This window comes from Melospiza georgiana, chromosome 1 (genome assembly GCF_028018845.1).
Source record: "Melospiza georgiana isolate bMelGeo1 chromosome 1, bMelGeo1.pri, whole genome shotgun sequence".
NCBI lineage: Eukaryota > Metazoa > Chordata > Aves > Passeriformes > Passerellidae > Melospiza > Melospiza georgiana.
In genome coordinates, this window is record NC_080430.1 from 102,341,879 (window position 1) to 102,366,708 (window position 24,830).

Consider the following 24,830-nt stretch of genomic DNA (forward strand, 5'->3'; position numbering starts at 1 on the left):
GGCTTTTCCAAATGACTTGTTCTGATGCACACTTGGCATTGAATGGGAAAAAAGAGAGCCCAGGGACTGAGTCCATCAGTGCAGCTTTTTGGAAGAGGCATTAGGTACATAGAGTGCATGAAATTTGTTATTGTCTTTCAGCACCTGCTTTGTGGTTGAGAGTTTCATTTTCAGGGCTAGAATAGAGATGCTTTAGTAGCAAACACATTTTCATGTGAAAATTGCATAACACCACCATTTACTATCTCTGAGCACAAAATTAATTAATTTCCTAGAGACTAGGCCAAATTAAATTGACATGGGTATTCTACTTAATGCAACAGACCCTAAATCTAGATCTATTTTTTTTGTTGTTTATCTTGTAGGACACAGATGACTTTGGGATGAGAGGGACACTCTTGCCTAGGCAGTTCACAAAAACAACAGACACTTTTTAAAATTGAACATTTGGACCTTTTCCTTCTAAAGCAAGGGACTGAACTTTGTGGATTGTAGCACAAGAATTCAACTTCATTCTTTAAATTTCTAAGCTGCACCCTGGCAATGGATGCCACAAAGATAGCAAGGCTGTCAGTCTATTTAATGAACTACTTTTTAGTCCCCATATTGAATCATTAAAAAAAAGCTAACAAACTCTGAGAAGGTGAATTAACTACTACACAAAGTGTAAAAGTATGGTTGCAGCATGAAATGAGGAAATTTTGTTAAATAAATCCTCACCAAATGTTTGTCAATTTTTCTGCTGATTGTTCTAGGAGTCTTGTTTGCTCCAAATGCATATTTATTTTGTTCTTATGTTAGATTAGTTTCCATATGTGCAATATTCCTACAAATATGCAGTGTAATTTGGACTAGTATACAACAGAATTGATCTGGATCCTTCTTTAATCTGAGTTTCCTTTAGGTTCTGGAAATCTAGGAATCTGTGCTTTTTACTGCTGCCATAGCATGAGGCGTCCTCAGGACCTTCCCTAGAGAGTTTCTGTGTGGGGCCAGATGGGTAAATGTATTTCCTTGTGAGATTTGTGGACTGCTGAGATGTGATATAGACAGCTTTAACTTTGGTGAAAAAGAAAATGTACAGTTAATCATGACCTTGCATTCTAGGAAGCATCTCAGACCATGATAGAAGTGTTTTCTGTGGTTGTCCTTGAATTACAAAGTTTTAGTTACTGACTTTACCAACAATAAAAGTGTATACCTATTCCTGAAACAGGCTAGATCCTATTCTGATGTAGTGCAGATGGTTTCTTCCCTTGAGTGTGCCTTGGGTCTGCCTCAATGCCTGGAGATTTGTTGTTATTAGGCCGCCACAGGGGCGTTTGGAAGGCTGTTTAAGGCATGTTTTAAAAGCAGGCAGTGTGAATTACAGTGCAGTAGGCAGGATACACAAGTAACCCCACTGAAGGTATCTACAGGAAGTTACACACAACATCACAGAGAAGTACTGTTACAAAGAGGGGGAGGTGCTCTCCTCAATATTTTTCTTAGCAGGAGTATGTCCTCTTTCCAAGTGACGTCTGGAGAATAAGCATTTGAACAGGAGAATTTCCCCAGCCTTCTCTTCATTCTGGTGGCAGAATAGTAATAATAGGGTCACCAGAGACTGAACTCGAGAGGCCAAAATATCTGAATGAGACCTCATTTTTTACAGATTCACTGCAGCTATGTGACTTGTGCAGGTACATTTAAAACAGAACTAGAGAGCCAGTAAAGAATACTTACAAAATCAGTAACTGCAGCTGGTATTTTAAGACCTTCCAAAATACTTTGCAAAAAATACAGCTTTAAATGGTAATATTTCCCTTTATCATTCTCCTATGATTTTTTCAAAGGTTCCTTAGCCTAGACCTGCCCAGGCAGTGTGAGCTTCCTCATGTGAGCTGCTGGCTGATTTTGACTATCCATTCACCCCCGAGCTGGTTGAGGCTGCTCTCTGTCTTGCTGGATCAGACTCTTGGCTCATCTTTCATAACTGCCAAGGTCTTTCATAACCTCTGATCTTTCATAACCCCAAACAGTAGCCAGTTCCTCTCACATGCCTTTTGTAACCTACACACACGCCACGTGTTTAATCTCGTCCACTTGGAATGGGCCCATCCTGATGAACCTGAAATACAAGTGTTTCTTGGGTGTTTTGTCTGCCTCAATCCTCCTGAGCCCCAGGCACATTTGTGTGGATGTCAGACTTCCTTCCCTGAGACAATGAATGCTCAGTGGAGGGGAAAACCTCTTCTCTCTGACCTCAGAGGAGAGAAGGGAGCCTAGTCATGGACTTCCTTCTCTCCCGGGGTGTGAAGCCCTAATTGACTTAGGTGTGGCTCAGCTGGGGGTGGCAGTCTCCTTCCCTTCCTCCCTGAGCTGCTCTGTGTGCCACACAGGGGTCCCCACCACGCTCTGCTCGGAGCCAAACCCAGGGTCACTCTGGGGGAGGGGAAGCTGCCGCAGCTGGAATTGGTTTAATTCTGCCTCAGCGGACAGCTTGCATTCTCTACTCTGACAGCAATTGCAGGCTGCAGTGATGTAATAAAAAAGGTTGTGGTTTTGCAGAGAGAGGGTGACCTCGCTGTAGCTATCCAGCCGTCCACTCAAATCCTCAGATGCCTTCCAGCGCGGATCTTTGTCACTTCACGGGTTTGATGGGTGATCTCCTAACAGGGACTAAAATGGGAGGACAAGTATATAACAGCTTAATAGAAACAGAGGGGTGAAAAAAATGAAAAAGGAGGAAATATTTTGGAATTATTAGCTTGAGTGAGAAAGAGCGTTTCCTCGGTGTGACAGCCAGAGGCTTGCTGCACTGTTATTAAAGTGCGCTTCAGTGGGAATCCATGCAGATGGCTTTTTTACCCAGCATAGGATTATATTGGATTAGTCATATAAAATTGTTGTTTACCATCTCTAGTCCTTTTCCCCAGAGGTTTTATCAGGAATCTCACAAAGCATGTAGTTTGAGCCTGCTTTTACATGGTAACCCAGCCGAGCAGCTTTTTGTTTGTGCAAACTGCCACAATGTTGTAGTTTAATGTAATCCTAATGTTGCAATGGGAGATTTTATACTTGATGAACGAGGCTGTTTGGCCCAGATTTTCCTTTTGCCTACAAGAAGGGAAGTTAGATCATAAGGAGATGCTCTTTCTTCTTGCTGAACTCTCCAGAAGAGCTGTGCTGATCCCACTTCTGCTCCATCAGAGACACTCAGGAATTCCTAACACTGGCACTGTTTTTCATAATGCTCGCTAATGAGTTATTTCTGGCATAATGCTTGATAATGCACTGTTCTGAGTGTTGTATGAGACATTTCTTGTGTTCCCTTTCTATCATGCAGAGCCATACTCTGACCATCTTTCTTCTTTATGTCCAGAACGCTCAAGGATCACTGCTTAGACACAGTCCACATTTTCCCTCCTGCCATAAACTAAGAAACTGTCTTAAACATACAGTGCAAGGCTCTCCCTTTAGATCTACCCTGGGGTAGAATATAACAAGGAAATATTTTGTCACTTCAAGGTACAACAGATAGCTCTACTGGTAAAATGACATCCTTCGTTTTTTTTTTCTGGAGTTTTCAGACTGGCTCTGTCATCCTGGGAAATTTTCTCTTCCAGGAGGTGTGGCTGCAAGAATTTTCCTGAGGTGTGAGTGCCTTTGATTCTACAATGAGAGATGTTTTTCTTCTCTGTAGGGCATTCTGTGACAAGGTAATGCAGTCCTAAGCTGTTACTCTTTTCCCTAGACCATGTTTGTGGGTATAAAATAAAAAGGTATTTTTCCCTGGCCTTGAAGGGAGAAGAGCAGACTGCCACATGCATGCTGGTATTGTATTTTGATCCACTGAAAACACTGAACATTATCCACTGAAAACAATCTAGTATTATAACTTGATGTTCCTATCACTGAAGGGGATACAGAACTTCTGTCAGTGTGCTGTGACAGGGATGCCTGTAGCCTAATTTGCTTTAATAAATATTGCCTCTGGTTTTGCCAGCTTTAAGATTAAATTGACTTTCTTATATATTATGAGAAAGCATTTTTTTGTTTCCAGTTCTGCAAATGGTTACCTTTAATCCAATCATGTCTTGGTGCTTTTTCTCTTCTTATGCAGGAAATGTTCATGAACTAACTCTGAACTTCTGCTTTTAGCCAAAGCGGTTATTCTGAGGCTTGGGAAAGCCAGACTGCTTCTCCCTGTTTCAGGGTAGGTTCCTGAACATAAATGAGATCATTAATCTGTGACCAAAGATCTGAACAAGATGGGGAAAGGGCCTTTTATCCCACGTTGGCCATTTTGTTCAAGGCTGTTCCGTGATTTTTCAACGGGCATTTGGCTGTGAGACTGGCAGCCCCGATTGTGCCACAGAACACACCAGGCAGAAAAATCACATTTAGTCTTGCCATCTTCCAGCCTGGAAGGGACTCAGGAAGAAGTCACTGCTGACACAATGGGTGGATGGAATAAGAGATTCATTTGGGGCAGGTGAATTTTGTACATGATTTACAAAGGCATGTAGATTTTCATAGGAAAATTTTCATTCCTGGAAAATCAGATGAGGATGGTAGCTCTCTTTGGGGGTTGAAAGGACACATATTCACCTTTAATCCATGTAGAAAAAGGCTACACTTGGGAGTTACTGTAGGGTTCCATCATATTGTAGGGTTGTATAATCCCATGCTTATGTATTTTCTGACAAATCAATGATTTTGGTGCACATGGAGGTGAAAAAGGGTGAAATGGGTCACATTCTTGCTGTCTGGCAGCAAGTAGGTGACTCAGCACCACTCCAATCAATGACATTTTCATTTATGTAAGCCAGCATGAAATGTGTTTTTGTTCATACCAAGCTACATTAAAGCAAAAATGCAAGGAAAAAAGATTGTGTTCAACAAATGAGCTGAATAATAGTGTATGAAAATATTTCTGCTATCATTATTTACAGTGGAAAGTATCTTAGTTGCATTTCATACATTCATTTCCACTGAGAAGTTTTTTAAAATAATGTATTGCTAGGATCTTTGGAAAATGAACATATTTCCTAATCAAGTACACATCAGTCTTTTATCATTTGTATAAATAATGGGGTATTTTTTACACAAATAGGCTAATAGTAGCTTTTTGATTTTCAAAAAGCGCTACCCACCTTGGGCCAATTTTACAAATTGATGGAGTATCTTAAAATTTGGAAGAATGGATGCTCATTTTGAAGTGGAGCCTCTCAAAAACAATGGTGATTTTGAAGATGTTTGATCATAACGTGCATCATTAAACCAACAAGAACTTCAGCTGTAGCTTTTCCCAAAAGTTGCAAGATACAAGTAGGGGGTTTTTGTGTCATTTGGATGGACCAGTGCTTGTTTGACAAAATCTGCATCTTTCAAACTCCTGCATAGTTGAGAAACCTGGCTGTCATCAATTCCCCTGCCAGGCATGGAAAACTGGGAGAGAAGGGGGCTGCATGGCCCGCCTTACAGGTCAGAAATCAGGAATTCTGGTTTCCATTTTAGCTCTGTTGGTCTATTTCCCAACTTTTTTGTGTACTACTGGTAACAGTTCCTGAGTTTTGAAGACACTTGGGTCTTAAAGACTGGGCACAGCTGCATTGTCAACTCCTGGGTAAGCAGGAGAGCAGGAGTGTGCCCAGAACTGGTTGTTGTGTTGCTGGAAGAGCTGGGGAGACTGGGCCTGCAGGTTTTACACATGAGAGTCACAGAATGGGTTGGGTTGGAAGGGATCACAGTGGGTCATCTGCTCCAACCTCCCTGCTCAACCAGGGCCATCCCAGGGCACACGGCACAGGATTGTGTCCAGATGGTTCTCAAATATCTCCTGTGAGGGAGACTCCGCATCTGTCGGGGATTCCACTGTGCTGATCTCTCTCCATTGCACACTTACACTTCAGCTTCTCTTTGTCACTGGAAAAATTATTTCTGAAGTAATTTTACAAAGTTTTGCAAAAAATCAGAATCTCTATTATATCAGAGTGTGTTTTCTTCTAAATCAGTAACATAGATTCGTTGAAAAAGTGGCCTGGAAAGGACTTTTTGTCTACTTGCTCTTTTCATTGTGATGTGCATATTAGGTGTACCTTTATTCAAAGTCATGCCTGATCGTTCTCTGATGTTTACTAAAATATATAGTGAGGAAGAACTATGTGGATTTTTCTCATTGATATCAAGAAATTCTCCTTCTCATCCAGCTGAAGGCATGAGAGATGTCTACTCTGTTAGACAGTAAATTTATTTGTGCTCATTCTCCTCTGGAAGACACAGGAAACAATTACTACTATCCTTTACAATAACCAAAGTCAGTTAAAATTATTCTGATTTCAGCATGTCCTGATATGCTGTATTTTCTTCTGTATGTAGTTTTTATTCCTCTTTTACAGTCTCCTCACCTGAGACATTGTTTCTGTTGGATAAACCAGAATAAAACTGAGTAACTGCATCTCAGGGTATTGCTACTTTACCTGAAAATGGGATTTCCCTTTCCCTACAGCACCATGGCATTGCTGGCTGCTACTATCCCTCCCAAGTTTATTTTTTCCTTGCTGCTACTGTAGCTAGTTACATCCAGCTGTCCTTTTACCAAGAAGTGATCTTGTGGTTTCCACAGCATGAACTGTCCACTGCTAGTTCATTCCATGTCAGTTGCTGATTGAAGCAGCAATTTTGATGCCAGGCAATTGGAGTCAAGGTGATTTGTCACAGGCTCCAGCAGTTAGCAGTGTTGGGTGGCTGCTTCTATGGAACCAATGCAGAAGTCTTCCCAGGCAGGATTCCTGGCAGCAGGTAACACCATGGCAAGTCCTTCCCTCACATGGACTCTCAGGTTGCTGACAGCCTCAGAGCTGGGATCTTGTGCACATTCAGCACAGCAAAGCCTGAGCTGAATATAGACAAGACTTTCACCTTTCACTGTGACCCCGGTGTGAAGTTCAACAACTTGACTGGATGGCTGACTGGGTTGAGAGTGGAGGAGGAGAGATGCCAGGTTGTGCCCTGGAGCCAGAGGTGACACTTCCCTTAATCTCATTACAGTTCCAGTTCCTGCTTGCAGCCCAACCTGACCTGTCTCCTGCCATGTTTCCAGTGAACTGTTGGCTCACAAGCAGGACAGTGATGAGCTGCTGTCATGTCCTGTCACATCCACAGCCTCTTCCCAGGCACAGCAGGCTGAGCAAGCTGGGGCCCTTCAGGCCTCACAGCAAGCTGCCAGAATCCAGGGGGCCTACAGGGAGGCTAGAGAGGGACTCTGTCAGGAACAGCAGTGATAGGACAAGGAGTAATGAGTACAAATGGAAAGGGGAAATTCAGGCTGGATATTAGGAAGAAGTTCTTTACTGTGAGGGTGGTGAGGCACTGGAACACGTTATCCAGGGAGGTTGTGGGTACCCCAGCCCTGGCCAGTGTTCAAGGCCAGGTTGGATGGCAGCCTGGTCTGGTGGGAGGTATCCCTGCACAGGGCAGCAGGCTTGGGACTAGAGGATCTTCAAAGGTCCCTCCCAATCCTTAGCGTTCTATGATTTTGTGATTAGTTCTATGCAAAATTTGCCAGGCACTGCAATCAGGTGGGTTACCTGGTCAAGATGGAGGGGCAGGTGGCATCTGGCAACACTAAACACAAAAAAAAGTAGAAAAATGGAAAAGGAAAAAAGGAAATGTGATGTGCTTTAAGAAATGAGTGAGGCAAGATTTTGTACAAAGACAGGAGATGCAGAGAACACGAGAAGACTCAGATTTGAGACCTAGCAAATGAGAGAGGAACAGGAAGGGTTTTAAACTGTTACTGACAAAGGCCTGGAAGACCATCAGGCAATAGTCACTGCTTTGGGTCAGTCTTGCTGTGATAGCTGCTCTTCCTGTGGCTGCTGAGTGCCTGTTGCTGGTGTCTGTAAGGTGCAGTCCTGAGGGTGGAATGCTTTTGTCCTGCCTGTGTGCCCTGCAGCCTGGTCTGCCAAACCCCCCCACCCCTGAAAAATAAAAAACCCAAATCACAGAATCACAGACTGGGTTAGGTTGGAAGGGATCACAGTGGGTCATCTGCTCCAACCTCCCTGCTCAACCATCCCAGAGCACACAGAACAGGATTGTGTCCATATATTAATGTGTCCTCTCTGGATAATGTGTTCCAGTGTGTGGTCACCCCACAGTAAAGAAGTTGCTCCTCAAATCCTAGCGGAACTTCCTGCAGGTCAGTTTGTGCCCATTGCCTCTTGTCCTATTGCTTGGCACCACAGAGAAGAGCCTGGCCCCATCCTCTTGGCCACCCTTTCTTTAGATATTTATACACAAAAGGCAAAGCCCAGCAAGAAGCAGCAACAGCAAGCACCCCAGCACCGAGGACACAGCCCCTGCTCCGCGGGAGGCAGCAGCATTAGCAGGCACGCTGCTATCTCCTGCCGGGGGGATGTCATTGGGACCCATTGTGATGGGGCGAGATGCAGAACTTGCTTTTGCAGGGATCCCTCCCTTGGCCTGTGTGGGTGTATCCGTGCCATCTGCGGCCGGCAGAGTTCTAAGTATCCCGCTGTCGGTGCCTGTCCGCCACAGAGAGTCACAGAACCTGCTGAGATGGAAGGGACCCAGCAGGATCATCGAGCCCAGCTCCGGGCCCTGCGCCCTGAGACTGACACGCACCAACTGAGCCCGCGAATAACACTAATGACAACTGAAAAGGGACTGGGCTGTTTCCCCGGGACCGGAACAGGCCCGGCCGCTCCAGGCTAGGCAAGAGCTCCGCTCCCGGCCCGCAGCGACGGCGGCGGCAGCACCGTACCCGCACCGCCCGGCGGGCGCTCGGCTCTGACGGCCCGGCTCGCGGCCTATCCCGGGCCTGTCCCGGCCTATCCTGGGGCTCATCCCGCCCACCCCGGCCTATCCCGGGGCCCATCCCGCCTATCCCGGGGCCCGTCCCGCCCATCCCGGCCTATCCTAAGCCCGTCCCGGCCTATCCCGGGCCCCATCCCAGCCTATACCGGGGCCCGTCCCGGCCTATCCTGGGGCTTACCCCGCCCATCCCGGCCCATCCCGGCCTGCTCCGGCGGCCTATCCCGGGGCCCGTCCCGCCCATCCTGGCCTCTCTCGGGGCCTGTCCCGCCTATCCCGGGGCCCGTCCCGCCCATCCCCGCCTATCCCGGGGCCGTCTCGGCCTATCCTGGGGCTCATCCCGCCCATCCCAGCCTGCCCCGGCATCCTATCCCGGTCTACCCCGGGCCCGTCCCGGCCTATCCTGGGGCTCATCCCGGCCTGTTCCGGGCCCCGTGCTGGCCTATCCCGCCCGCTGCCCCGGCCATGGCGCTGCCCGTCGTACACAGGTGCCTCCAAGTGAGTGCCGGCCCTGCTCCCGGGAGCCCGGCCCGGAGGGCGCGGCAGGCTCGGCTGGGCCGGGTTTGCTTTCGGCGCCGAGCTCAGGCTGAGAGCGCAGCGCGGGGCGCGGCGCTGGCCCAAGGCGTCGGGTGTGCTCAGTACCCTGTAGGATAAAGCATTACACTTATATATGTTTGTGTATATATAAATAATAGTTTTATATATGTACGTACATATATATACACACACATAAATGCTATGTATATGCATACCCTGTAGTTATATATGTTATGTATATAACTATACAGTTCTGTGTATTATATATGTATCATATATTGCCTTATACATAGCTTTATATATCATGTATATATATACATATATATTCTATACATATATATACACGTTATATAATATATTATATATACAGTAATTAATATATATACAGATATAAACGCTATATATATGCATACCCTGTAGCTATATATGTTGTATATATAACTATAAATACATAGTTATATGTATTATGTATGTATAATAAATTGCCTTATATATAGCTTTGTTTATTTTATATACAATATATATGTATATATATTATATACACATTAATATATATATACACATATAATTATATCTACAAAATGCATATAGATATATATTGCCTCATATTACTCTATAATTATATAATAATATATAAAATATTTTATAATATTATATATATATGACTGCATACTGCTGGGCAAGGTCCAGCAGACATGGATGCAAGAAGTTCAGCCAGCATCGTTGTCTTTTTGTTTCTGGTGAGGTTAAATAAAAAATAAATACCAGCTTGGTTGCAGAGCTGGTGTTGATAGTTTAGGAGTATAACTTGGGTGCTTTGTCCCTCCGTGATTAATTTTAAATGCAAAACCAGTTCCCTACATTCCTTAATGAGTTAATGAATGATGAAGTTACATTAGACACCTTTAATAGATACGTGTTTAAAGGAGTTTTGTTGTAGTCAAATGTTCATAAAATTTGAAGCCAGTTGTTTTTCCTGCCATTTTCCTTTTAGATGCTTCTATGGTTTAGGAAAAATGTAGTAAAGTTTTTGGAAGAGGGTTTTAATTTGAAGTTTTATCAGCTTAATTAAGATTTGATTTGAAGGTGTTCCTTGATTTTTTATTTTTCCATTGTCTTCCTTTTCAGCTCACTGATGAAAATGAGCAGTTAGTCAAGAAGGTGAAAAAACTACACATAAAAAATAAGGAGCTAGAAAGGAATCTGGGTCAGATCCAACAGCAACTGTATCTGCAGCCCTTAATGCATGGCACAAGCAGAGAGTAAGAATTGTCAAATATTTCTTTTTTACCCTTTTTTTCCTGAAAGTGCTGCATTTCAGGACTTCTGTTTGCATGTCCTTAAGATGAGCTAGGTATTGTCTGCTCTGTGTATTTTGAGGCGCCATCTGTGAGCAGGATGGTGGGGTGAAAAATGCTGGGAGTCTGTAGAGGATCAAAGGACATCTGGGGCATCTTGTACAAAATTTATTGTAGTGAAAGAAACAGTTTTCATATCAAAAAGTAATGCTCTGTCAAACTACAAAGGCTTTTACACTTTTTTCCACTAAAAAGTAGTAAGATAGAGATAAATTGAGCAGCATCCATGCTGTTTAAAAGATTTAGGACCTAAGGACCTGGAAAACTGTAGTGCTAGTGGTTTGGAGGGTATTCTGCCAGGATTTACACACCAGATCACAAAAATCTTCCAAGGCTCAAGTTTTGTGATCCTGCTGGAAACCTCTACCATAAAATCAAACTGAAAAGTAACTTGGCCTTTTTCAGTTGCTTTGTTCAATTAAATGAAATTGGTGAAATATGATTTTATGAAGCTGTTGTGTTTGTTTCAATTAAGTGTTCAGGTTCAAACAGAAACCCATTTATGGCCTAAGGGTGGAGACAGCAAGGATCTGGTTCTAGAGAGTGACAGTGTCAGGTGAGTTCTTGGAAACTGCTTCTTCACAGAAATATTCTTCTCTGTAGTGTAGAAAATATTCATGGTTAAGTCACTTGATTTTTTTTAAAGCTGTTATGCAAGTGGCTTTCAGCCTTTGAAACAATGGAAAACCCTTCATATTTTAAAAATAACTTAAAAATCTTGGGTTAACCTTGAAAATAGCACCAGGCAAAGAGCAAACTGGATTTCTTTCTCAAGTAATTAATTGAGAAAAAGTCAATGAGCTAGGAACCTTCTTCATGTGTCTATGTGCGCACATATGATCTTTTTAAAGATTTTTCAACCTAGAATTTTGTGGTTTCACTTCTATTTTATAGAACCTTTCTCAGCTCATTTTATATTGCTCACTGTTTTGTGCATATAAGATTTATAGGCTGGTTTTGAAATAAGCTAGAGAGGCAGTTCTACTTTTCAGTCTAATAATTTTAGAGTTGAGCCACTACTTACTGTAATTTGCCAATAAGTGATAGAATTTAACTCTTGCAACTGCTTTTCTGATGCAAAAGCTGCAATTTTGTCTTTAAGAAAAAATATACTGGAACATTTTAACAACTAGGCAAGCTATGTAAAACATTGCTCCATCCCTCTATGACTTGATTGTTAAATTGTACAGTTCTAGGCTGCTCACCCCTTCAAAGGCTGCTTTTTGTCCACTTACATAAATGTGGATCTTACACAGATCTCTGCTGTTCTTTGGCCAAGTGCCCTGATTTTAGTGTTTTTAGGTGGCTGTACAAGACCCATTTTCTTTTTTTTTTTTTTTTTTTTTAATATGTTTACAGTGTGCCAGGCTCTCTTTGTAAGCTGTGTAGTTACATAGGAAGGCTGGGTGACTGGCTCTGGGCTCAAACTGAGTTCCTGGTTAGGTGCTCATGTAGGAGAAGTTCAACTTAGTCTTTGAATTGAGTGCTGTACCTGCCTTTGCTACATTGCACGTACATAACCTGACCTAGCTTTTTTTCCTAGCATTTGTTTGTATGTTCTTGCACAAAGCTGTGCTGTGCTACAGTATTGCTCATCCTGCTTGTGGTGTGCAGTCATGACTTATTATGAATGGCAGCTCTTACTGTAATTCCTAAAAAAATAGGGACAATGTTTGTTCTTGTCCATCAGCTGAATTGTGGGCCTTGTGTATATTGGCTATGAAATATGGTAGGAAAGTAGTACAGCAGAACACAATGCAAAATAATATCAGAGGGAAAGCTAACAACCCTAATCTGTTTATTTGACATTTATTTTACCCACTCACTTTCACATAGATTTCATTCACTCATATCCTCACACCCACACACTTGGAAGCAATGAGATGTTTTGTGCAACACAGAGAGCTGGGAGCTGCCTCATGTGTCCTTATCATGGGTTCTTGATTGGTGCTGGAAAAACTTTTTAAAATCCCTTAGGAGTGTCCTTTTGCTATTCCTGTTTTGCTGATGGGGGGAGGAATGCTGTATGTGACACGCTGCAAAGTCACTGCCAGCCTCCTGTTGCTGCTGTCTTCCCTCAAAGAGTGGTTTGCACTGAGGTTTAATCAGAGCGTGGCCATGTGTGCTGGACAAAAACAATGGGATCCTCAGTCTGGCTGAGTAAAAAGGGTTCTTTGCCATCCATACAGACCATTCTTTTAACTTGCTTTGCTGTTATTTTCTGGTGCTTTCTCTCTCTGTGTTGACAGTCACATTTCATTCACTGCCATCTTGAATATTTCTATTAGGAGTCTCTGCAGCACAGCTACCGGCCAAGTGGTCTCTGTGGGTCATCTCTAATACTTTGACCATAAATGATGCCACATTTTGTTGTCTCTCACGTTTCACAGCAGTTTATGCATTTCTGTTTTAGACTGCTTCAGATGTATAATGAGCTACAGAAGCGTTACGTTAAAGAAACCAAAACAAACAAGGAGCAAAGTGAAGCCATTAAAAATCTCACTGTAAGTAGAATTTGTTGGAGCTGGTATCAAACAGCCAAACATAAGCTTTTAGGGAGACTGAAAAGTAATTCTTACATCTGTGAAATGAGACCATGCTTTTCTTTTTGTACTTAGTTTCCCATGACAGGGATACTGGAGGGGTAGCCTGTAGTTCGCTTTAGAAGTGAACTCTGTCATTGGGGTGTCTGTAGCACAAAGATGTCTTCCCTTGGTTTTTTCTTTACTCATCCACCTACCCCTCCTTCCAATTGGATATGTACCTTGTGACCTCTTTTGCACCAGCCCTGGTGTTTTCCTGCATGTGTCATGAGCTGATTTTTGTCAGAAGTTCAGCAGAAGGCAAACCAGATGAAGACAAAGAGTGTTCTTTTGGGTAGCAAGGTCTGTGGCCCTGCTGTGCAAAGAGTCTGGCATCATAACTGGAGTGAAGGTGGGATTGTGTGGTCAGGAGCAGTTCTAGAAGCTTCAAGAGGATAGTGCCTCTTCAGGCATGGACTGAGCATTGCAGCTCACCAGTATAATTTCTTCATCTGTGCTTTGCTTTTTTTTCCTTTCGGACTCTTTGGGTGAATGTAGTTTTTAAATCAGCAATTGAAGGCTCTAGGTTTGCATTTGGGAAATGTTTCCATTTGTATTCAGTTGAACTGTGCTTTTTCTATGCATTTAAAAAAGATTTTCTTGACAGATTAAAATTAATGAGCTAGAGCATAATCTTCAAGAGCAGAGGCAAAGAATTGAGCAACTGGAATGTAAAAAGGTTTCTTGGAAAACTAGTGCTGTTTCTAGAAAACGAAGTCAAACCCCAGAGGGAGGAGTAGCTTCTCACAAGGACATTTCTGCAGACAAGGAAGCCTGTTGCAGTAGATATTTAGGTAATGGTACAGTTTATTTTGATGATGTTCCTTCCAGTATGCCCAGCAGAGAGAATGCATTTTATTTCTCCAGAAACAGCCACTCCAGGCTATTTCTTCTCCTTCAACCAGCAGTATTTAAAATGTTTTTTTCATTTTTGAAAACTGGTTGTATAAAAATAGCATTTTATAATCTAGGATTCCTCCTTGCATTTGTTTGTGATAAAATGTTTGCTGTTTTCTCTTTTTCTGAAACGGATCTGTTGTTGTAGTCAGAGGTGGGAGTACTGGCTGTATTTAGTGCTGGTGTTTATTCTAGTAAGATGTATCTGTGCAGATCTCTTAGTAATAGTGTTTGCTGCACCAGCTTTGGTTTTCAGACAGTGGTCACAGAATAACCTGTTTTAGCCTTAAAACATTGGACAAGCCTGGACAGTGCTGGTTTCAGTACGTTCTTCCTCTCATAAGTAAATCCAGAATTTAAGGTGTGATCCTCTTCCACTTCAAAGCATAGAAAAGAGATGGATGAGATCATATAATGTAGGCATATTTTTCAGGAAATGTGTAACAGCAAGGGCTGATGTGACCCTCTCATGAGCCAGAAAAAGATAATCAAAGCATGTGATGTGTGTTTTGTGGATTGTAAAATTATTTGTAAAATAATCCCACATCTAAGAATCTGGCAGATCCAGATTATCCAACTGGCAGATCCTGATATCTTTCACAGGGATATGCAGGGCCAGGTCTTAAGAATAAATCACTGTATGAAAAAGGTACTTAAGAAGCTGAACTATAATTTTCTAATATCACAAAAGGTAGGCAGCTCTTTAGCTGTAATATGATTCATATGAGGGGGAGGTTGACTGTAATGGTTGAACTCTACATTTTTTCATTTGAATATAGAGCTATTGTTGAAGGAGATTAAAAAGCTGAAGAAAGAAAATGGAAAGTTGTCTGCAGAAAAGAGAGCACTAAAAAATGAATTAGCTGGATTAGACAAGGTAATTTATTTTAAGACAAGCTTAACAGTAGGTGATTTTGAAAAACTTAACTTTTCTGCCTGAGCTGAAACTTCTTTAGGCTGAACATATGTTGCTATCAAGTAGAATAGATAAAGAAACCAGTGTATGGCATTCTGAGGGAGATGGAAATGAGTGACTCCTTGAAACATTCATGTCCTGAAGGGCCACTCAGCTAAGGAAGACTGTTTTCTCTTGAACTTAAGCATGTCAAAGTTATGCCTCTGACAGAACTCCAAGTTTAGGGAGGGCAGAGGCTTTGAATTTTTTGTTAGATCTATAGGTGTAAAAATTGTGTGAACATTTGGTAATTCTTTAAGTTATGTAACAAGATGCTGAGCTCTTACCCAGCTATAGAAGACTCAGTTTAATGTAGTGACATAAGGTTTTATTTTCAGCAGCAAATTGTTTAAGCTGATTTTTGCTTGTTCCTCAAGTCTTTTTGTTTTGTTGTTGTGGATTTTTTAAAAAAATAATCTCTTTTCTTACCTTGCGATCCTTTCTCCCAAACTAAATAACATTATGGTATTAATTGCAGGGGTAACTGTAAAAGAGGGTGGTAGTTCATTGGATATGTAACTTGCAGAGCATTAAGCCAGGGTGAGTTCTAGATCCCTGTGTTTGGGAATCAGGGACAAGGTATGGCTGAGAGCTTCATCTTGCAAGAGAGATACATGAACTTCAGGTTGTGGTCCCTTTTTAAGGTCGTTTTAAGTTGCTGTGTGTCATATGTATGTAGCTGTTCTTTAAAAATGCTGGAAGAATAGGGAGGACAATGTCAAATATAGATGGTTACACATTGTTATTTTGGTAGATAGAACATTCAAGGATTGGTGAATTGAAGTCTTGGGTGATTATATTCTTCTGTCCATTTATTTCCAACAATTTCTGACTTACAAAGAATCAGAATGTGACATTATTCCCTTGTCATATTGGACTGTCATTTTGTAGTTGTCTGGTAAATCCATATTTTTTCCTTTTTAAAACTGATTTTTCCTATTACTAGTCTGTGTTCCAGCCTCTAACATAACTTGAACTCTGCTTGTGTGTTCAGGGCAGAAATTATTAAATTATTACCTAAGGTTGTAGTTGATAGCTGTGTCTCACCATAGCTGTGTTTGCATAACTCAGCCATACACTGGTAAAATCACAGAAAGTGTCTTGGAATAACTGAACTCCTGACTAGCTCTTACTGAGAATGTCTTTGAAAAAAGAGTTTAAGGTGAATATTTCTGGGTTTTTCTAGGATTTTTTTGAAGAGGTAGAAGATCTAAAACATGCTGTACAGGAATCTGTGAAACTCAACAATGAGTATGAAAAGTGCTTGAAACAAATCAGTGTAATGTATGGACTTCCTTTTACTGCACATTTGTAACTACTGGGTAATTTAATGTCAGGTAGAGTTTCTACATATTTTTTATAATTACTGCAACATTTAAACCTACCATTGCTTAAGTGGTACCATAGTTTGATAATATAGATTCAGCAATGTGATCTCATTATGACAAGTGCTTGGAAATGTTGTATTTTGTGACCTAGATTTTGTTTGTTTGTGTATATATTTAAATAAACTCTGATCTGCATAAATTCAACTAAGTTTCAAACCCATCTCTTTCACACTTGCAGAATATATTCTGGTTATGGGTGTGTATGGGAATGAAATGGAATTGTTTTGTTTTTCAGATTTTCCCAATTTATCCTTTTCTGTAAGCTACATAAAATCAAAGTGTCTGTGTAGATTTGTCAGTCTGTGTGAATTTCAGCACGAAGGATATGCTAATGCAAACAAATTAATTATATCATTAAATTATTGCAGAGGGATTTCTTAAAGGAAAAAATGCTAAATCTCTGCTTGGAATTTTTCTTCAATCCCAATAATAAGTGAAAAATTGTGAATGAAGGAAGGATTTAGTGTTCAGAATTGGAAAGTGTATTCAGAGCATTTTGCATCATCAAAAGAATAATTCGTCAGAAGCTCTTTTTTGATTCAAGAGCATGAAGAACTCTGGTATTTGAAGAGCTGAGAAGGAAAGTGGGAGTGCAGAAAGTCACAGTCCATGAGGCAGAAATGTCGTGTTGCTTCAGAGAGGGCGAGCAGGGAATGGAAGGAGACAACTCCCAGTTACATGTGTAGCTTGCAGAACCTTCGGAGATTCGAATCTCAGCCTGTTGGTAATGACATGCCACAAAAGTTTAACATAGTTACATTGCAGAACTATGTTTTTCTGAAAGGTGCAGATCTCTACCTTTGTGACATTGTGGTGGTAGAGCAGTGAAAACTGCTTAGGGTAGAAAGACTTAATACAGCTTCTTCAGCTTCATAAAAATACATGGACACTCCTGAAGGATAGGACTAGGAGTAGGATTAGGATTTCATCCTTAGGACTGAAAGACTTGTGTCCCACTTGGTTTGTTAGGACAGTTTTATGCAGTTGTAATTTAATAAAGAAATTTGCCTCAAAGCATGTGCAGTGTTCAGAGTTGCATATTCACCAAGTGATAGGGTAAAGCTCCAGAACTCCTTGTGCCTGCTCTGGCTATAGATCCCTTGTTTTGTTCTTGGCTCATTGTAAATTAAACCTGGATAATGTTCTGAACAAGAGTTGGGAAAGGGAAACAAAAGAGGAGCAATGCAAATCTGTGTTGCCAGTAAACCTCATGGAAGAAAATAAGGAGGATAGCATGCATAACAGAAAATTATAAGTGCAAAAATGTTTGTAACATTTGCTAATGAGTAAAATAAACGTGAATGCTGGAGAAGCAAGCAGTGCCAGTTACTAGAGTCTTTTTACCCAGTGTTGTGGTGTAAAGTTGCACTTTCAGCATGTTTACACTTTGGTCCCCTTGTTAAATGGTTCAGTAATTGTCGTCGTCCACAGGCTGATTTTTAAATGTCGAACAGAACAAGAAACAGTGAGGAATCCTCCAGTCTTTTCTCATAACTAAAGTCTCCCGGCTCTGGTGGGGGAACCTGCTCTAATGAGAATAACGAGCCGTGTGCGGGGGAGCGGCACTGCACCGGCAGCGGCTGTGCAGCGCCAGCGGGGGTCAGCTGGGATGGGATATATGGGATGGGATGTATGGGATGGGATATGTGGGATATGGGATCGGACATATGGGATGGGAGCCGCCGTGGGCTGCCAGGTGGCAGAGCGAAGTGGGCAGGGATTTCTCTCAGCCAATAGTAGAAGCTGTCTTTCAGCTCGATCTGCATCGCCGACTTTCTATGAGGTTGGGTTCGGTTGTTTTTTTTTTTTCTTTTTTTATTTCCCTTTCCGCTTTTCCTTTCACTATCAGGAAGGCTGGCGGTGTGGGGTGCAGATGGGGCACCTCTGGCCAGCTCCACATCTGCGGCACGACTGCCAGCCAGTGACAATCAGCGGGAGGAGGAACGTGTGTGGAAGGGACCGGCTCGGGGGCACTGATTGTGCTGTTGCTGCCTGAGACTTTTGAAAATGGCAGTTCTGCCTTGAGGATATTTTCATATTCTACTGATTGCAGGTTTGGTTTGTTGGTGTGGTATCTTTTTTTTTTTTTTTTTTTTTTTTTTTTAACTCGAAGGTATCAGTTTGCTCTTGAAGCTGTGACTTTCATTTGTTTATTTATTTATTCATTTACTGGATTTATTTTATGGCTAATGTAAGTTAAATTACCTACTGGCATTTTCTGTTCAAATTAATGCTGTTTTTGTTGGAAGAGGAGACTGTCTCAGACTACCAAAGTCTACTTCCAAATAACCACTACTTCCTACTTTGCAGGATAAAGCCATATAAATTTGTGGATAATAACATTCTGTGGATAAGAATTTGACTGTCTTTTTGTCCTTGTTGCTGTGCCAGTTAGCAGATGCCTCTGCTTTGATCTTTCCTCCTTGTGAGATGTACAAGCAAGGTGTTGTTATTTTGTTTGCTAGTTAAAATGCAGGCAAGATGACTATTAAACAGATTAATCAGTCTATATGTGTAGTTCCACATATTGTGGAATTGTGACATTTGGCCAGTGGCTTTTTCCTGCTAAAGCAAGTTTAGGGAGAACTGAATTCCATGCAATTAAGTGTTAGTCATGCTACTGTTTGATAATGCATATTAGAAATGTTTCATGGTGCAGGCTAATGGTTCTTTGTCTCAAATAAGTACTTTGTAGTGCTGATACAGGAAGCTTGTGTTTGAAAATAAGTGGCTATTATCAAATAAGGGTTTTGGCTGGAAAAATAATATAATAGTCATGTGTCAGTATTCACTTTCCATAAGACATAAATCAAATGGGCTAGTTCATAGGATAGTGAAGAAATTCAACTTTGTTCTGTGTTCTGCATATAACTGAGGCCAAGATTTTAGAAACAATCCACAACAATTTTGTGTGGATTTGTAATTTTGTCCCAGTTTTCCTGATATGTGGAGTATAAATTTTCAAAGGTACCAAATATTCACACCTGTAGTCAGATTTAACTAATTCAGACTTGGTCTGCTAATCACTGAATACTGTGTTGAGTAATTGCTTACATCCTGGATATTAGTCCTAAATTCGGATTTTTATTTATTTTAGAAACCAAAATTGTTTCTTAACAACTTCAGAGTTATCTGTCAAATAGAATGAAACTTCATGTCTGAAGCTGAAGGTCACTTACAAGGAGCTTGAGCTTTCTGTGGGGTTGTGTTTTTCCCAGAAACCTACTGTCATCATTAGTCTCACCTCAGTTTTTACTGGGACAGTACTGTGCCATTTGAAACTTTTTCTAGCTCTCAAGGAAAAGATGACCTTAACCTGTTGAAGAGTTTATCAGTCAACCTAATACTTACAAAGACTGAGCACATAACATGGTTATTATTTAAAATTGTATTTTAAGCACTGAAATTACCTTACTAAATAATCTTTCATAAAGCTGCAATTATAGTTTCTACCCAGTGACTATGTAGGAATGTGCTAGAAGTGTTCCTTATTTTCCTTAGTGATGACACAAACTCTGTGTGGGGGACTCCTACAGTAAAGTTTTGATGTTTTGATTGACAAACTCCATGGTCTCAACAGAACCATCTCCAGACACAGGATAATATTATGCATCATGTTTCCTTGCTTCAGGGTCCTTTTGTGCTGCAGCCCACGTGTGCTGTAATGGCAAGCCTGTTGTTGGGTGGGGGATCACATTTTGTGGATTTCTCTGGAAGTTCTTCCTAAGCCTGTGAAGCAGCATCTCTATAGGTCCCCTGGAGTCCCTTCACTGTGACCATGCTGCAGAGTTTACCTTTAAGGAGTGAGGCTTTCAGACCTGCAGTGCTCTTCAGACTGAGACCCTGAGAGGCTGGAGCTGGAAACTGAGGGATTTCATTGGAGAGCGAGGGCTGGTGCCTCTGTGCTCTCAGCTGGGCCCTTTCTTGTGGGCACTTATCCTGAAAAAATGTTCCTGCCAAGGGCCTTGGAACAAACAGAAAAAAATACTCGAGTTTCAAAAGGAGTAAATTCCCTGTTTAGGTACAAGGTATCCAAGGCAGCAGATAACAGTAAATACAGTGAGTTACCTCACCAATTTGGGCTCATTAACTGTTTCTCTACAGCTGCAGTGAAGTTTGGTTTTTCTGAGGCTTCAATGTTTCTTGTTTTCCCCTTGTCAGAAATGAAGCAGCACTAGTTAATTACCTGTTTATATGTGCCTCTGTTCCTGGAAACATCCTGTAAACTTGTTCTGGGATAGTGAATTGCCCTGGGTTCTTGGAGATTACAATGAACCATATTGAAGGTGGTAATGCAATTGATTGGGTGTAGCCATGTTCTGCTGTTTTTGTTTCTTGTGCCAGAAGATGTCCTCTGGGAGTTGTTTAGCCCCGAGAAAAGGAGGCTGAGGGGAGACTTTATTGCTTTCTCCAACTTCTTGAAATTAGGCTGTAGCCAGGGGGGCGTTGGTCTCTTCTCCCAAATAAGTGATGGGACAAGAGGAAGTGGCCACAAGTTTGCCAGTGGAGGTTTAGATTGGATACTAGGAAAAATTTCTTCACTGGAAGGGTTGTTCTCTATTGGAACAGGCTGCCCAGGGAAGTGGAGGAGCCACAGTCCCTGCAGGTATTTAAAAGATGTATGGATGTGGCAGCTAGGGACATGGTTTAGTGGTGGACTTGGCAGTGCTGGGTTAAGGCTTGGACTCAGTCTTGGGGTTCTTTTCCAACCTCAGTGATTCTATATGGATCCTAACAGATTTTTTTTTCTTTGTTGTAGCTGCTGTTCAACCTAAGCTCTTTACCCACATTTGACCCACACTCATAGTGTTTTCACTGTGAAGTTCTTAAAAAAGCATCATGCACCAAGATGCTGGCTGGCTGTGATCTGCTTTCCTTGGTGCTGGTGGGAGCGAGTGCAGTTCTGTGCTCAGCTGGCCTCTGTGTGCCTGGAGGAGAACTTCATTCCTTAGGTCAATTACACATTTCCAAGCCTTTCAGGGTGACAAGAAGCTAACACTGTAGGGCTTGCATGGTAGCTTCCCATAGGGAATGCAGACTCAATGAATATTTTATTTTGTATTTTCTCCACAGGGATTTTGTGCTGACAAAAAGCCCAATGTGATCCTTTGAGTATCCCAAGCTGTTTTCATCTGAGAGGAGAACTTGAGCCATTGTCTTATGCTGGTACTGCAATGCTGAGTTCTAGATCAACTGCTGTGAAGAATCTCCCTCTGAAGAGGAGGCTCTGTTTTCTGCTGAAACTTTTGTGCTTTGTCAGCTCAGTGTTAATATTTTGTGAATTTTTAATTTACTATGTGGTGATATTTCAATGCCGATGGCCAAATGTGAAAGGTGGAGCTCACATGGCTGAAAAAGAAACTTCAGTCCTAAAGGCCATCATTTTAGCTGATACACACCTACTTGGTGAAATCAAAGGACATTGGCTGGATAAGCTAAGAAGGTAATTATTAATTTTTTTAATAATCTCTAGCCAGTTTTAGAGTTTTTAGTAGTAGCTAATGGGACAATAATTCACTGTTCTATTAAACAACACTTCATTGTGTTGATGATTGAATTGTAATGAAAAAAATTAATAAGCTGGTATTACTTCTTGCATGTCTTGGTCCTGATTCATGGTGGAATTACCCACCTACTGTCCTTACACCTTCTTTCTAAGTATTTAACTTGGATTTCATAATATATTTTCATATTTGTGTGTGTGTAAGAGCCAGTTTTCCATTCCTATCACCAGGCTGTGTCTCTGTATTCAGAGCTAAGGATCCAGAAGTAAGGCAGTGATAACTGGTTCTGTGTTTTCCTTTCAGGGAATGGCAAATGGAGAGATCTTTCCAAACTGCCTTATGGTTACTGCAGCCAGATATTGTTTTTATTCTGGGAGATGTTTTTGATGAAGGAAAATGGAGCTCACCTCAGGTATGGCATCATCACCTGTCTCGTTTCAAAAAATGAGGATTTCTTGAAGGAAATGGAAGCAGATTAGGTATGCAAAGCTTTGTTTAGTACTGCTTCAGTGGTTCTGTTGGTAGAAGTTTCTAGCTTTTCACATAGGAGTTGAAATGTTGTGATTCTCCTTCATTTTTTGGAAGTTCCTTGACAGTTTTGTGCCTCCTATAAAACATACAAAATGTAAACATCTGAGTTTGTGCTTCTGTGTTATAGGCTTGTGATGGGCTTACCCTGGCTGGATGCCCATGCCCAACAAAGCTGCCCTGTCACTTCCCTCCTCAGCTGGAGAGGGGAGAGAAAGTACAAACAGACCTGCCTCCTTTACTGACCTTGGTGTCTGCAGGGCTCTTCCTCTCACAAATTCTCACTCCTCTCTCTGGCTGCAGTTGCAGAGTTTCCTTTCTTGCCCCCTCTTTAATTCTGTAATCCCAGCGGCACTGTCAGCCTTGGGATAGTGGTGGGTCCATCTTGGAGCTGGCTGCATTGGTTCTGTGGGACACAGGGGATGCTCCCACAGAATCCACCCCTGCAACCCCTCCAGTACCAAAACCTTGCCTTGCAAAGCTACCACAAAACCTGTGATGCTGTGCAGCAGCACCAATTTCTTCTTCTGTTGTTCTCGTGCAGGCCTGGGCAGATGATGTCAGGAGGTTCCAGAAGATGTTCAGGCATTCCGTTTTTACGGAGCTGGTGGCCATCGCCGGCAATCACGACATCGGATTTCATTACGAGTGAGTCTGTTGGTGCCAGGAGCACACAGGTGCCAAGAATGAAGTGCCAGCCTGCCCACAGTAACTGTGCTGGGTCTGAGGCACCTGTTTTGTGCTTATACAGAAACGTTTTGATCACAATCAAATTAGAAAGGGTTGTAATTTAGAGTAAGGCCTGTGCACAGAACAGGTTTATGCTTCACTGACCATATGAGGGTTGTTCAGAGCTGATCCTTCTGCACTGACATGGAATCCTTGAAGCTGCTTTTCCTTGTATTGGGCCTCCTCCTTAGGAGGGCACCTTAGCATATTTGCACTCCCTTTAGCACAGGAGAGTGTAAGTGCCCTCACTGTGCTGGTGCTTGCACTGGTGGGAGGGGCTGGAGGACACAAGAGGTGTCAGAGCATCCCTGTGAGTTTCCTGAGTGATTGTGTGAGCTGGAAATTGAAGCAGCAAGCTGCATGAATGGTCAGCAAACTGTAAAGCAACTGGGTCAGCTGAGTTCCAATGGCAATTTCTTACCTCAGTTATTTTTGCTCTGTGACACAGAATGACTCCTTACAAGGTAAATCGATTTGAAAAGGTTTTCAACTTTACTTCAGGAAAGCTGATAACTCGGAAAGGAATAAAGTGAGTATATTTAATTTTTTTCTAATTAAATAGTATGGGAATTCTTCACTTAGGGCCTTTTTTTAATCACCTACATTATGATGTGTTAAATCCCAAACACTTTGTACAAACCTGTACTTTGATATGGACAGGAAGCGGAACTTAGATATTGGAATATGATCCCAATATTACCAGGTGGAACGTGCCTGGGCTCGTCTGACCCTTGCTGCTGTGTAAAGTGTAACAATTTCCTTTTAAATGGAAAAGTACTGTGGAGTCAGAATCCATTTCTCTGGTGTGCCTTTATACTTCCTTGCAGCTGTTAATGAGCCATGGCTGTAAACATAGCAGGATAAAGAAACATGAACCAACCCCTTTGTGTTTACAAATCAGGAGTTCCATTAATTTTAATAACTTCTTTAGTCTGCAGAGCTTAACCCTTGTTTGAGGAATTGGGGAACACAGCAGTTGTGTGTCTGCAGTTGTTCCACAAGGTGGGGTTGTGATGCTCGAGCTGATTTTGGCTTGGAGCAGACCTCGGTGCATTCGTTCTCACAGCTGCGTCCCCCTGGCTGCACTTGGCTGCTGGCTGCTCTGGTACCTCCAGAGCATGCAGGAACCCGAAGAGGGAAGGCACTGCTGGGTTTGTGGAAAGGTCTTGAAGCCTCAGATTCAGGAAGGGAAGGCCCATTGCCACTCTGTGTTTGGCACCTGTGCCCTTGGGTTCTACTCACTCGTGGAAATATGAGATTCAAAACCTACAGGTTCACACTGGTTCCCTTAATTAAGAAAACGTAAAGGTTTAATTAAAAATTCTGAACAGGTCTGGAAATAGTTGTGTCTATTTTAGGAAGATCTATGAGCCTCAGGAATGCTCAGTATAAAGCTGTTGCTTGTCATGCAGATGTGGGGTCCTCAAGATATGTATTTCAGCTGTTTAAAAAATAATTCTTATAGAACATCTCCATGTCTCCTTTGATAAAACAGCACAGTAGAATTCTCCTATGCAGTTGCAGATGGC

At 42.0% G+C, this 24,830-nt stretch overlaps 2 protein-coding genes across 8 annotated transcripts in view; both read left to right on the forward strand.

Annotated features, from left to right (window-relative positions):
* Positions 1–24,830, forward strand: part of MPPE1 (metallophosphoesterase 1) — a 32,418-nt gene that overhangs the window by 780 nt on the left and 6,808 nt on the right. Inside the window, exons 1-5 of one of the 5 annotated variants that reach the window (XM_058033727.1) lie at positions 18,260–18,323; positions 21,614–21,983; positions 22,348–22,456; positions 23,117–23,220; positions 23,750–23,830. In XM_058033727.1, coding sequence (XP_057889710.1) covers positions 21,715–21,983; positions 22,348–22,456; positions 23,117–23,220; positions 23,750–23,830 — 563 coding nt within the window. In that variant the 5' untranslated portion in view covers positions 18,260–18,323; positions 21,614–21,714. Of the gene's footprint in view, positions 1–18,259; positions 18,324–18,364; positions 18,609–18,977; positions 21,493–21,613; positions 21,984–22,347; positions 22,457–23,116; positions 23,221–23,749; positions 23,831–24,830 lie in introns of those variants that run through there. The other 4 variants (XM_058033717.1, XM_058033709.1, XM_058033735.1 and 1 more) reach the window with 4 other exon arrangements.
* On the forward strand, positions 9,226–17,787 carry LOC131089164 (centrosomal protein of 290 kDa-like). Of its 3 annotated transcripts, XM_058033765.1 has the most exons (7): positions 9,226–9,321; positions 10,489–10,622; positions 11,194–11,274; positions 13,132–13,222; positions 13,908–14,094; positions 14,977–15,074; positions 16,339–17,787. In XM_058033765.1, exons 1-7 carry the CDS (start codon positions 9,289–9,291, stop codon positions 16,465–16,467), a joined length of 753 nt encoding a protein of 250 aa, XP_057889748.1. In that variant the 5' UTR covers positions 9,226–9,288; the 3' UTR covers positions 16,468–17,787. The 3 variants fall into 3 exon arrangements, with proteins under 3 accessions (XP_057889748.1, XP_057889740.1, XP_057889755.1); XM_058033757.1 differs by lacking the exons at positions 14,977–15,074; positions 16,339–17,787 and having other exon boundaries at positions 13,908–14,346; XM_058033772.1 differs by lacking the exons at positions 11,194–11,274; positions 14,977–15,074; positions 16,339–17,787 and having other exon boundaries at positions 13,908–14,346.